Raw genomic sequence first — 13,065 nt, 5'->3', positions numbered from 1 at the left:
CCAGGGAAGGGGGGACTCCATCCCTGCCTGGGCAGCTGTGCCAGGGCTGGAAAACCCTTTCCAGGAAGGAATTTCCCCAATATCCAACCTGAGCCTCCCCTGGCCCAGCCTGAGGCCGTTTCCCCTTGGCCTGGCCCTTGTTCCCTGGCAGCAGAGCCCGACCCCCCCCGGCTCCCCCCTCCTGGCAGGGACTTGCAGAGCCAGAAGGTCCCCCCTGAGCCTCCTTTGCTCCAGGATGAGCCCCCCCAGCTCCCTCAGCCCCTCCTGCTGCTCCAGACCCTTCCCAGCTCCCTCAGCTGCTCCTCATTGGAATTGTGCTCCAAGGTGGGACCAGCACGGGGCACAGGAGGGGCACTGAGGGGCAGAGGAGAATATGGGGGGCTCTGGGCTCTGGGGACCAGGGCAGGCACTTGCTCCATGAGCAGCAGGATCTGGGAGCTGTGGTGAGGTGGGATAAACCTGGAAAATGGGTGTGGATCCCGTGTTGGGGCAGATGCAGGTGAAGCACCTGCCTGGGGAGAGGAGGGGGATAAAAGATTGATGCTTTGGGAAGTATCAGGAGCAAAGTGAGCCCTGCAGGGGATCAGCATGGAGTGTCCTTCCCACGGGATCGGCTGCATCAGGAGACACATGAACCACAAGATGAAATAACCTTGGAACTTTGGGAATAACCTGGTTCTCCCCAGACAAACAGACAAAAGCTCTGCCCTTGAGCAAACTCTTGGAGCCATTTCCCTTTCCTTTTTTTAATACGTTGTTTGTATTAATGGTGATATCCTTGTTATCCATAAAATCATAGAACCCCAGAATGATTTGGTTTGGAAGGGACCTTAAAGCCCATCCAGTGCCACCCCTGCCATGGGCAGGGACACCTCCCACTAGCCCAGGTTGCTCCAAGCCCCGTCCAACCTGGCCTGGGACACTTCCAGGGATAGGATCTACTCCTCAGAGCATAAATTCCCAAGTCAGGTGCTCCCTGTGCCTCTGCTCCCACAAAAACCCACCACAACCAGATGCCAACAGGCACTGACTGGCCTGGGAATGGGCAGAGTGGATTTGGAGACTGGGTGTGAGGAGCAGCCCCTGAGGGAGCTGTAACACCCGCTGCTCACAGGATGGCCCCAGCTCAGGAATATTTTAGGAATTAAATGACCAAACAGACAGTGCCTGATGGGTTGGCTGGGAAGAGGGAGATGCTCCAGTCTGGGCATGGAAGGTTTGACTGGTGAGTTCAGGATCCCAGAGCCCCTGAGGTTGGAAAAGCCCTCCCAGCCCATGGATCGCCCCTGGGCCCCATCCCCACCTTGTCCCCCAGCCCAGAGCACTGAGTGCCACGACCAGGCCTTCCTGGGACACCTCCAGGGCTGGGCACTCCAAACCTCCCTGGGCAGCCCCTGCCAAGGCCTCACCACCCTTTCCATGGAGAAATTCCCCATCATGGCCAACCTGACCCTGTTGTAAGCCAAGAAATGCCTTTCAGCACCTTGAGCAGGTCCCTGATTTGAGTGTGTGACAGGCTGGGACCTCTCTGGGCCAAGGGATGGAGAAGTGAATCCTCTGGCTCATCACGGGGAGAAGGGGCTGCTCCAGCCCCTCCCATTTGCTCCACAGGATTCCCTAATCATGGAATCCCAGGATGGTTTGGGTGGGAAGGGACCTGAAAGCCCATCCAGTGCTACCCCTGCCATGGGCAGGGACATTTTCCACTAGCCCAGGTTGCTCCAGCCTGGCCTGGGACACTTCCAGGGATCCAGGGGCAGCCACAGCTCCTCTGGGCATTCCCAGGCAATGGCTGCAGGGAAGCCCCAGGTCCAAATGCTGCAGCTCATCCCCTGCAGACACCAGGATGAAATAAAATAAGCTCTGTCCAAAGGCTCAGCTGGTCTGACCGGGATGTCACCTCCTCCGGAACGGGGCAGAGGTGGAGACGGGATGGGCTGGGAAGGGCTGGTTCTCCAGGATGGTGCAGAGCCTGAGCCCTCTTCCTGGAGGGGTTCACAGGGACAGACTCGGGCTGGGGAAGGAACGAACCCTCAGCAGGACTGAGAGAAGCCAGGAAGGATTTTCACACCCTCCCTGCAGCACGAAGAGCAGATTCCTTTGAGGATCATCCAGCTGAGTCCACAATATCCATCTCCCACCCCTGCAAGGGATGATCCTCTGATCCCCCCATTTCCAGACCCCTTTTTCCTCTTCACACCACGATTCCTTAAGCGGTTTTCCCTCAGTGGAGTGGTGGTGACACCGACGGGGCCACGCAGACAGTCCCAGAGCTCCTTCCAGCCCGAACCCCACGGAGCACCGGGATGAGGGGCTGGGAGACACGGGGGGGACCCGAGCCACCACATTCACCTCCCTGTGGAGGGAACGCTGCTCCCTGAGGGGCTCGGGGAGCCTCCCAGACCGTGCCCACGCTCCGACGGCTTCCACGCCACGACCCTCTGCAGCCACGCGCTTCCCGGTGCCCTGCAGCACCGCCAGGATTCCCAAATCCCACACAGCCACACGCCCACTTCATCCGCTCCCGGTCCTGCCTTCAGCCTCGGCAGACAAAGGGAGAGGCAGAGCCTGAAAACGTCGGGAGGGTAAAGAAGGAAAAAATAAAAAAAAAAAAAGGGGGGGGAAAATGGGCAACGGGACTAAACGTATCCATTTTTCCCAACACAATAGGGGCAAGATTGATCCGGGAAAAAAAATGGATGCCATTTTGAGCCGTGAAGTTTCACTTCATGCTACACACGGACAGACACGTATGTCACATCCATAGGGAAGGGGAGAGAGAGGGAGGAAGAGACAGCAACCATATTCCAACAGGGATGCAAACACACCCACCGGCACCGAGCCCTTCCATGGGCAGAACAAAGGCGATCCAGGAATCCCCCCCGAAATTCCCCCCCGGAGATCAAAGCCCGAATCCGCAGCCGCACCGAGGTCCGGGGAAGGAGCAGCACTCCCCAGGAGCTGCTTCCAGCTTTCCCTCCCACACCTTGCTACATCCTACATGGAAGGGACAGAGCTGCACCATTGTCCCCCTGCTCCCACTGTCCCTCTGCTTCCAAGAGCCTGGAAGTGCCGGGGAGGGACGGGGCTCTCCGGCCGGAGGCGTTCCTGCCTCCCGAGCACGGGAGCCGAAGCCCGTTCCCTGTATCCATAGGAGCACATTCATTCCCGGTCCCCAAGGGCCTCTTTTTTTGCAGTACAAAGATGGATTTCTGGCAGGAGAAGCCACAGGAACCACCCACCCGAGGTCCGGCCACGGGAGCACCCCGGGGTGCCCCGGGAATGAGCGGTACGGGATGGAAGGGACGGTGGGAGCTGCGGGACACACCTCTCCCGATTTTCCCCGGGGAACCCCAGCACCACCAGGGCTCCTCAAAGGACCCCCAACTCCCCCCAGCCAAAGTACAGTGAAACACTTCCAGCATTTGAACCGAAAACGCCACGGATGCCACGGGGCTGCACCCGGGTCACGCTCCCGGGGAACGGGGAGGAGTGAACATTCCCGGGATCTCAAAGCCACCAAGAGCAGCATCCGCACCAGAACCCCCCGGAAAGTGTGAGCGATGCCCGCCCGCCACGACGGCACCCGGGCAAGGAGAGAGCCGGAGAAGAGAGTCCCCTAAAGAGCCCCTAATGCCCAGGGCTGCCGGGCACGGGAATTTGGGGATCCGGAGCCCGGGCAGGGTGAGGAGAAGGCGCTTCCCGCCCCAGCCCCAGAGCCAGCGAAAGAAGCAGCCCTTACCTTTGGCCCCTCGCAATACAAACCCGAATCCCTCATGCTCCCTCTTCTGCAGCACGGCCGTCTTCTCCTCAATGATGTAGTCACTGGGCAGGAAAGAGCACAAGAGAATGATGCCAGGGTTAGATTTCAGCACCATGCTGCCAGGCGGAGGTGGCCTTTGTGCCTGTGACAAGGAGACCTCTTCTCATCCACCGTCTCATCTCAGCGGGGAGTTGGGCTCAAGCTGCTTCCCCTCCCCTCCCTTTTGCCCAAAGTCAGAATGAAAAAAGACGAAAAGCTACTTTCCCTCAGCGTGGAGGAGGAGGAGGAGGAGGAGGAGGAGGAGGAAAGCCCCGGCTGCCTGGATCACCCTGCTGCCCACCGGGCCCCCTCGCAGTCACCTGCATAGGAATGCAGGGATACAGATCCCCTCGGGATCCCCTTTAAAGGCTGCCCGGAGCGTGGGGGGGCATCGGGGGATCGGCTCTCTCAGACTTCCCGGTTGCCTCTCACGCGGAGAAAAAAAAAATCGGCCGCTCGACGAAAAGGAGAAGGTGCCTCTTTGGTGAGTTGAGCACGGCAGAGTTTAAATCCTCATCCCGGCGCTCGGATCTTCTCCTAAAATCCCCCCCCCTCCCCGCCGCGTTGCTAAGTGACGGTCTGCCAGGAGCAGGGGGGATGCATTTCCTTGTCCCACTTTAACAAAGGCACCGGCGGGGAAGAACCGGGAGGATCCAGCGGCGGGTGGAGCAGCGGCAGCTCCGCGGGGCCGGCGCCCACCGGAGCCCCTTCCCCAAATGCCATCGACGTGCGGCGGGAGGGGCGAGGGGGGGACGGGAGGGGGACGCTCGGAGCAAACGCAGCCCTCTGCAAATCCCTCCCAGCAGAGCCGCATGTCTGACATCAGAGCCGAATTAATCAGGGACCCGGGTCCGGCTCTCGGCAGCGCCGGGAAAGGGGGGAGGCGGCACAAGGAGCCAAAGCGGGAGCGGCGAGGAGGGAGCGATGGGAGAGATGGAGCGGTGGGAGAGAAGGGGAGCGATCAAGAGATGGAGAAGCGAAGCCCCCCGCTCGTCCCCGGGTGAAGGGGCTGCTGCATCCCCTTCCCACTGTGCTGGAGAGCGATGGGAGGGATGGGGAGCGATCAAGAGATGGAGAAGTGAATCTCCCTGCTCGTCCCCGGGTGAAGGGGCTGCTGCATCCCCTTCCCACTGTGCTGGAGAGCGATGGGAGGGATGGAGAGCCATCAAGAGATGGAGAAGTGAATCTCCCTGCTCGTCCCCGGGTGAAGGGGCTGCTGCATCCCCTTCCCACTGTGCTGGAGAGGGATGGGAACGATGGGGATGGGGATGGGGAGGATCCCCGGCAGGGCCAGGACCGGCAGCGAAGGATCTGCCCGGAGCGTGGCAGCGGGAACGAATCCCCCCCAGAGCCTCCCTGCCACGGCACGGGCAGAGCGAGGGGGCAGAGGGAGGGGATGTGTATCCAGGGGATGTGTATCCAGGGGATGTGTATCCAGGAGCTGGCACGGAGCAGCGGGAATCACACTGCGGTACCGGGGCCGGCACACGCCTCCCCCTCCCCGCTCCTCCTGCCCCTCCGGAGGGAAGGGATCACCTGCCAGGGACACCCGTGCCACCCGCAGGGACCCGGAGGGCTGGCACAGGGGTGGGGAGGCAGCGGGTGGTGCCGGAGGGACGGTCAGGGATCACCACGTTCCCGTGTGTGCTCCCCGTGACCGACGGGCACCGGGACAGGACCCTCCTCTGCATCCGCCCACCTGCAGCATTTCCAGGCATCCCAATCCCACCAGTCCTGCCGGCAACGCCACGACAGCACCCGGCTCCTACAAGGAATATAGAAATATTCCTGCGTTTTCCAGAGCCGGGGAAGGGCATCCCAAAAGCTGATGCACACGGGGATTACATACGAGGACATACAAACGTCATCCATGGAATGTAAAGCGACACAGAGCCTGAATTCCCTGCAATTCCCTGATACTTCACTTCGTGCTGTAATTACGGATGTGCTTCCACATTATCCACGGAAAACAGGGAATCTGAAAAGCCAGGGACTTCATGCAACGAAGTACCCAGACATGGAGAAACTCCAACAGAGCTGGGAAGCACTTTAAGGGTGTCACGGAGCCCCCCACTCATGTCACCTCACACATCTCCTGCCCCAAAGGCACAGCTGGTTATGCAGCTGCTCCTCAATAGGTGTGAAACTCTTCCCCCTCCAACAAAATCCTCCTTTCCAGGTGTAGGGCAGCCCTCTGGAAGTAGATTCCCATGCCTGGGAAAGGTCACTCCAGTGACACAACCCTCGTGTCCAAGTAAGGAGAGCGGGACAACCTCACACTGTAATTCCTGAATCCAAGCAGTTGTGGCTGCCCCTGGATCCCTGGAAGTGTCCAAGGCCAGGCTGGATGGGGATTGGAGCAGCCTGGATAATGGAAGGTGTCCCTGCCCATGGCAAGGGTGGCACTTTAAGGTCCCTTCCAATCCAAGGAATTCCAGGTTTCTATGATCTAGGACAGAGCTTGGAGTAACCTGCTCTAGTGGAAGGTTCCCTGCCCGTGGGGGGCAGGACTAGATGACCTTTAAGGCCCTTTCCAACCCAAATCATTCTATAATTCCATGACCTAAGTGAACAACTCAAATATACCATGGTTAGGTCTGTACAAACCAGCTCCAGTCAACTCCTGGTGGCACCAGAACAGCAAAGCCAAGCTCTGACTTTCCAGTAAAAAAAAACCCAGCAGTTGGAAGAATTTAGAGTTTGTTTCAACTCTCTGGGCCTGGGGAAACTCACTGAGGTGGCAGAAAGTGCCTGACTCGTGCCATGGCTGTCTCAGAGCTCACCTGGCATGCTTGGCATTCCTGGAGAGCCTCACAAAGGATGATGCTCATCTTTATAAACAGGCAGCAGAAAGATCAAAGGAAGCCTAAAACGAAGCAACTCATCTTTAATTCCCTGGCAAATCCTCTAACAAACAGCAGAGAGGTTTAATAAACCATCCAGGTGACAAACAGGAGGTGGAATGGATCAGAGGGAACGGGATGTGCCAGAGGAACCCAATTTCTGGGGGACAATAACGGGTCTCCTGACCATGGGAAAGGCAGAGCTGCCACACGGAGCCTGATGGCAGCAGAGCATTCCCAACACCCTCACAAGGCATTCCCATAAAAAACCAAGGGGATAGAAACCTCTGCAAGGTGAGGAAAGAGCTGCATTGGCACATTTTTCACTGCTGAACTGCAAGGATGGATCAAGCGGGATTTCACCGGGGTCTGCCTTGGGATGAGCTCAACGTGCTCACCGAGCGTTAGGAGGGAACAGAGAGTGAACTTCAGCGTGCAGAAGGTCCCAGCAGAGAGGGCAGCAGCACGTTGGAAGAGCAGGTTTGGATTCACGTGGTGCTGCCACTGGAGAAACGGTCTGGAAAGCAGCAGGGAATGAAGGAAAAGCGCAAAGTGCTGCAGGGAAAACTATGGGAACGAAAACGGGAGATGCAGAAGGAGCCTGGGCAAGCTGGAGGCAGGAGAGGCCTCCAACACCGTCTCAGAGTTGTGTCACCCTCTGGTGAGCCAGGCTGAGGGCCTGACTGGGGATACACCCCAGGAATGCTGTCCAGGCCCTGGATCCATCCCCTCCCCGCCGGAGGGGCCCCGGGAGGCAGCGAGTTAACCGTGGGCGAGGAGAACACGAGCACCCCCAGCGACGGCTCCGGGCTCCTTTTAGACTCAATGGAGAGCTGGGAGTGAAGTCAATGGAGCTGTGATTCATCCCCTGCTCCCAGGGCCGCCCCCACCTCTGCCAGATGAATGGCACCCCTGGCTCCAGTGACTGGCACGGCTGCACCCCGAGCCGGGCGGGCCGGGGCGAGCAGCTCCCACCCCCCCAGGGCCGCCCCCACAGCCCCGTGACGTGGTCCCGGGTTAGGTAACGATCCCCCCGCCCGGCCCTGACCCCACATGGCCCAAAGGATGGGGGGCACGAGCGGAGAGTCCTGAGGAGGACACCTGGAAGTGCTCAAGGCCAGGTTGGATGGTGGAAGGTGTCCCTGCTCACCTTTCCTCGTGGAAAGGGTGGGGAGGCCTTGGCAGGGGCTGCCCAGGGAGGTTTGGAGTGCCCAGCCCTGGAGGTGTCCCAGGAAGGCCTGGCCGTGGCACTCAGTGCTCTGGGCTGGGGACAAGGTGGGGATGGGGCCCAGGGGGGATCCATGGGCTAGGATGGCTTTTCCAGCCTCAGGGGCTCTGGGGTTCCAGGATCTCTACACCAGCATCAGCTTCAGCTCAACTTCAGTTTTTCTTGAGGGACATTCATTTAGAAGTCCCCAGTGAGGGGCCTTCCCTCCCCAGCCATTCCTGTCCTCCACAGGTGTTTCCACCAGGAAGTTGTGTGGCACCTCTGAAACATTTTCTCCTGGGAGAAATCAAGTGGATCAACCCAAACAGGTTTTTATTTTCCTGATGGGCCTTTTATGTCTGAATCCTAGAATGGGTTGAGTGGGAAGGGACCTTAAAGCCCACCCAGTGCCACCCTGCCATGGGCAGGGACACCTTCCACCAGCCCAGGATGCTCCAAGCCCTGTCCAACCTGGCCTTGGACACTTCCAGGGATCCAGGGGCAGCCACAGCTTCTCTGGGCAACCTGGGCCAGGGCCTCCCCACCCTCCCAGCCAGCAATTCCTTCCCAATATCCCATCCATCCCTGCCCTCTGGCACTGGGAAGCCATTCCCTGTGTCCTGTCCCTCCAGGCCTTGTCCCCAGTCCCTCTCCAGCTCTCCTGGAGCCCCTTTAGGCCCTGCCAGGGGCTCTCAGCTCTCCCTGGAGCCTTTTCTCCTCAGGCTCCAAGGTCCTGAGGCCCTGATTGGCATCACCCAGACTTTCTGCTTAATTCCCTCAGGAGGCAGCTCATCAAGGCCCTGATTAGGAACCACATCAAAACCAAAGTGGCAGCTGAGAAGGGGCTGAAACTCCAGAAGAAACCACTTCCAGTCACACATTCCCCCGACCTGGAAGAGCAGAAGCCCCTGGGAAGGATGTGCTCTTTGGGATCACATTCCCTCCAGGACTGGTCACACCACTTCAGACACCACTAAAAAGCCCCAGAGCAGCACTGCTCAGTCCCAGCTGGAGCACCAGAGAAATCCTGAGGATCAGCTACTGCAGAGAGGGAGGAAAACCAGCAACAAAAGGCAGGGAAAAGCAGCACCTTCCCTTTTGGAACATGGACAGTTTTCCAGAACATTTTCAGCACTGGACTGATTCCATTTAAAGCCACTAAGCCAGTAATTTTTAGGGCATCAAGGGAACAAGAAGCCTCAGAAAGTCCAAGACATGTTTTGCCTGGACTCTGAATTCGGGGACACTGAAAAAGCTTGGGATGCTTGCTGGGAACACCGAAGAGCAGCCAGAGAGGCACAGAAGATAAATCCCGGAAAAACCAGGGGGACATTTATGGCAGCAGGAAGAAGCTGTTTGTGCTGGATTTTTACGGGAAGAGCTGGACAGGCAAAGCTGGGTCTGATCCCAGGTTTATCCCACCTGGCACCGGAGGGGACGAGGAATCAGCTCAGCCCGTCCCTCACAGTCACATCTTCAGCAAACTGGGATTTGCCAAAAAAGGAGGCAAAGGAAGGCTCTGATCCCTGTCAGAGCTGGAGTCACCTGTGGGAATTCTGCTCCACAGGAACCTCTTTGTTCAACGCCGACGTCGGCGGGGGATGAGCAGAAGCGCCGGGAGAGATGAGGGAACAAACACCCCTCAGAGCTGGGAATGGGCCACCTGCCCAGGAAACCCATCCTGCTTAGCCAGGGAATGGTCATGGACAGGGGGATGGCACAGGAACTGTCACCTGTCAGGGACAGGACAACGACCCAGGAGATCAGAGCCCACGGGGTCGGGCCCTCGCCCCCGACGGGTCCTGGAAGAACGAGGCACTTTGTGGGGATAATAAAAACAAGGCCTGGGAAACCCAAATCCTACAACGTGGATTTATCCCAGGAGAGAGATGGGGCTGCGAAAGGGACCGTGCTGGGGACACGGCACAGATAAACTCCACGGACTGGGAGAGGGCAGGAAAGGCTCAACAACAGGGAAACGGGGAGAGCGGAACCCAGGAATTCTCCCTGCACAGCCCAAAGCTTTTCAGAGGAGGAACATGGGAAGAATCGTGATCTCCTGCAGGTTAAATGTGGAAACAGCACAGCAGCCCAAATATGGAGCTGTGGAACGACTCCCAAATGGCAGCAAAACTCAGGAAATCAGTTTGCAAGTGCAGCCAGAGTGGGAATTCTGTGGGAACCTCCCCGGGGTCAGATGGCCCTGGGACAGAGCAGCACCCAGGGAAGGCACAGCCCTGACACAGAACCTACACAGGATTTGTGGTCCCTGCTGGGGGAGGGTTTCACATTCAGAAGTGTCAGATACTCACAGGCAGACCCCAAACCCAAGATTCTCCATGGGAGGTTATGGAACAAAAACCATGGACTGGGTTGGGTGGGACGGACTTGAAAGGTCACCCAGTGCCATCCCTGCCATGGGCAGGGACACCTCCCATAGCCCAGGATGCTCCAAGCCCTGTCCAGCCTGCCCTTGGACACTTCCAGAGATCCAGGGGCAGCCACAGATGCTCTGGGCAACCTGGGCCAGGGCCTCCCACCCTCCCAGACAGCAATTCCTTCCCAATATCCCACCCAACCCTGCCCTCTGGCACTGGGAAGCCATTCCCTGTGTCCTGTCCCTCCAGGCCTTGTCCCCAGTCCCTCTCCAGCTCTCCTGGAGCCCCTTTAGGCCCTGGAAGGGACCCACAGGGATCCTCAGCCTGGCCCTGCACAGACACCCCAACAATCCCACCCTGGCCCTGAGAATGTTGTCCAAACACTCCTGGAGCTCTGGCAGCCTTGGGGCTGTGACCACTGCCCTGGAATGGTTTCCCAGTGCCAGAGGGCAGGGTTAGAGGGGATATTGGGAAGGAATTGCTGGCTGGGAGGGTGGGCAGGCCCTGGCCCAGGTTGCCCAGAGAAGCTGTGGCTGCCCCTGGATCCCTGGAAGTGTCCAAGGCCAGGTTGGCTGGGGCTTGGAGCAACCTGGGCTGGTGGAAGGTGTCCCTGCCCATGGCAGGGGTGGGGCTGGATGGGATTTAGGGCCCCTCCCAAACTAAACCATCCTGGGATCCCGTGACAAAGCACATTCAGTGTGGGTAAAGGAGGTCCCTTCCCACCTTCAGCAATTCTGGGATTCTGCAGAAAAGGGGGAAAACCCCAACACTCAGTGCTCCTGTCAACAACACCAGGGAGCCCTCTGGGTCCTCAGAACCCCTCAGTGAGGAAGGGTTTGAATCCACATTGCTGGGAAGTGTCTCCTGCAGCCTCCAGCTGGATCACACCAGGAGGAGTTGACCAAACTCCACCATCTCTTCAGCAGCACCTTTAGCAAAGTCCTCACTGGAAATAAACACCCACAGAACCACAACCAGATTCCAGAGACCCACCAGCACCCGAGCAGGGCGAGGGGTGACGTTCCAGCCAGCCAGGGGGGATGAGCAGTGGGAAAAGGAGCCGAGATCCAATTAACCTGAGGAGAAAAACTCCACCCGCGTCCGCTCAGATCTCCAAAGGCACTCGGAAAGGTCTCTCATTAAAACCTCTCGAGGAAGTGAAGGTGCCGAGGGATGAAAAGGAAGGGTTTTTTTACGTGTTAAATTTCTTAAAAGGTTCCAGATAAATGATTGGATTTCACATCAGAGGAAAGGGCAGCGGCGGAGCCTCCCGGGATCGGGGCCAGGACGTTCACGGCTCAGCCCGGCCCCAGATGGTTCAGGAGGGAGGGAGGAAGGAGAGGGAAGAAGGTTTGCTGATGATGCTCAATTATTCAGGATAATAGAGATGAGGAAAACCACGGGGAGCAGTAGAATCTTCATAAAATCAATGAACAGTGAGGTGGAGAAAAACTGATGCACGTGGGAAAAAATCATTCCTACCCAAAATCCCCGGCTCTGAGCTGACCATCAACACCAGGGAGAAGGATTTGGGGATATGGAGCACAGCTGGAGGAAGAGTCTCAGCCCAACGTCCTACAACAGTCAGGAATGATGAGCCAAGTGAGCTGGACATGGAATTTTCTGCCACTGGCACAGCCAAGGTGACCCCACATGTTAAATAATCGTGGTAACTCTGATCCCCCATTCTGGGAAAGTATGCAAGAAAACTGGGACCACAGAATCCCAGGATGGTCTGGGTTGGAAGGGACCTCAAAGCTCATCTCATTCCAACCCCCTGCCATGGGCAGGGACACCTTCCACCAGCCCAGGTTGCTCCAAGCCCTGTCCAACCTACCCTTGGACACTTCCAGGGATCCAGGGGCAGCCACAGCTTCTCTGGGCAACCTGGGCCAGGGCCTCCCTACTCTCATAGCCAGGAATTCCTTCCCAATATCCCATCTAACCCTGCCCTCTGGCACTGGGAAACCATTCCAGGGCAGTGGTCACAGCCCCAGAGCTCCAGGAGTGTTTGGACAACTCAGGGCCAGGGTGGGATTGTTGGGGTGTCTGTGCAGGGCCAGGAGTTGGATCGATGATCCTGTGGGTCCCTTCCAGCTCAGGATATTCCATGATTCCATGAAGAGTGGTGGGAAGGGATGATCCACAGCCTTAAACACCTTCCTTCTTCACACTCCCAAGAAATTCATCCACTTCTCCCATGGTCTCGTGGCTGGAGAGAGATCCCAGACTGGACCTTATTCCAACCCCCCTGGCCACTGGTGAGGTGACAGGTCCCCAGCAGAAGGGGGAATGAGGATTCCCTGCCCTCAGCCAGGATGAGCCCTGGGCTCCCTGGCATCCCCAGGCAGGACATGGACACGAGGAGCTGCTGTGGAGACCCCCAAGGCCTGGGCACAGCTGAGCTGGGCACGGGGAGCTCTGCTGGACACGGCCAGGAGCTGCCAGTGGGAAAGGACAGAGCTGGATCCAGCTTCCCAGGGCTCAGATAACCCCTCATTCCCTGGGCCTGCTGCCCTGTCCAGCTTCTGCCTCCAACAGGCACCACTTGCCACGCAGGAGCTGAAACGGGTCCTAAGCGAGGCCCCACTCCATCCTACACATCCTCCTGTTTTCCCAGGGGTGCTGCTGCAACTCGAGATTTAACCAATTAAGTCCTAATTCTCCAAGGGCTCAATAGCAATTATTTAATTTTTCCAAGAGCACAGACTCGTGGATGGAGCACCTCAGGCTGCAGCTGCTCCCTGGCTGTTCTGGCATCCACGGGGATGATTCCCGGTGCCAGCAGACTCTTGTCATCGGCTGATTCCCGGGATGAGTCAGAGGGGACCTTTA

General features: G+C 58.1%; 1 protein-coding gene across 5 annotated transcripts in view; it reads right to left on the bottom strand.

Moving 5' to 3' along the window:
* Window positions 1-13,065, bottom strand: part of LOC113982203 (SH3 and multiple ankyrin repeat domains protein 3-like) — a 90,161-nt gene that overhangs the window by 53,259 nt on the left and 23,837 nt on the right. For 4 of the 5 annotated variants that reach the window (XR_005566543.1, XM_039389515.1, XM_039389517.1 and 1 more), the window contains exon 3: window positions 3,743-3,825. Coding sequence is in view for 4 of the 5 variants with exons in the window: in XM_039389515.1 (XP_039245449.1) it covers window positions 3,743-3,825 (83 nt within the window). In the remaining variant the exon portion in view is untranslated. Of the gene's footprint in view, window positions 1-3,742; window positions 4,114-13,065 lie in introns of those variants that run through there. The other variant, XM_039389513.1, reaches the window with a different exon arrangement.

Source organism: Pipra filicauda, unplaced genomic scaffold (genome assembly GCF_003945595.2).
Source record: "Pipra filicauda isolate LSUMZ 115617 unplaced genomic scaffold, ASM394559v2 scaffold735_size141612_pilon, whole genome shotgun sequence".
In the NCBI taxonomy this organism is placed as follows: domain Eukaryota; kingdom Metazoa; phylum Chordata; class Aves; order Passeriformes; family Pipridae; genus Pipra; species Pipra filicauda.
Note: the sequence above shows the minus strand (reverse complement) of the source record. Positions and strands in the feature narration are given on the sequence as shown.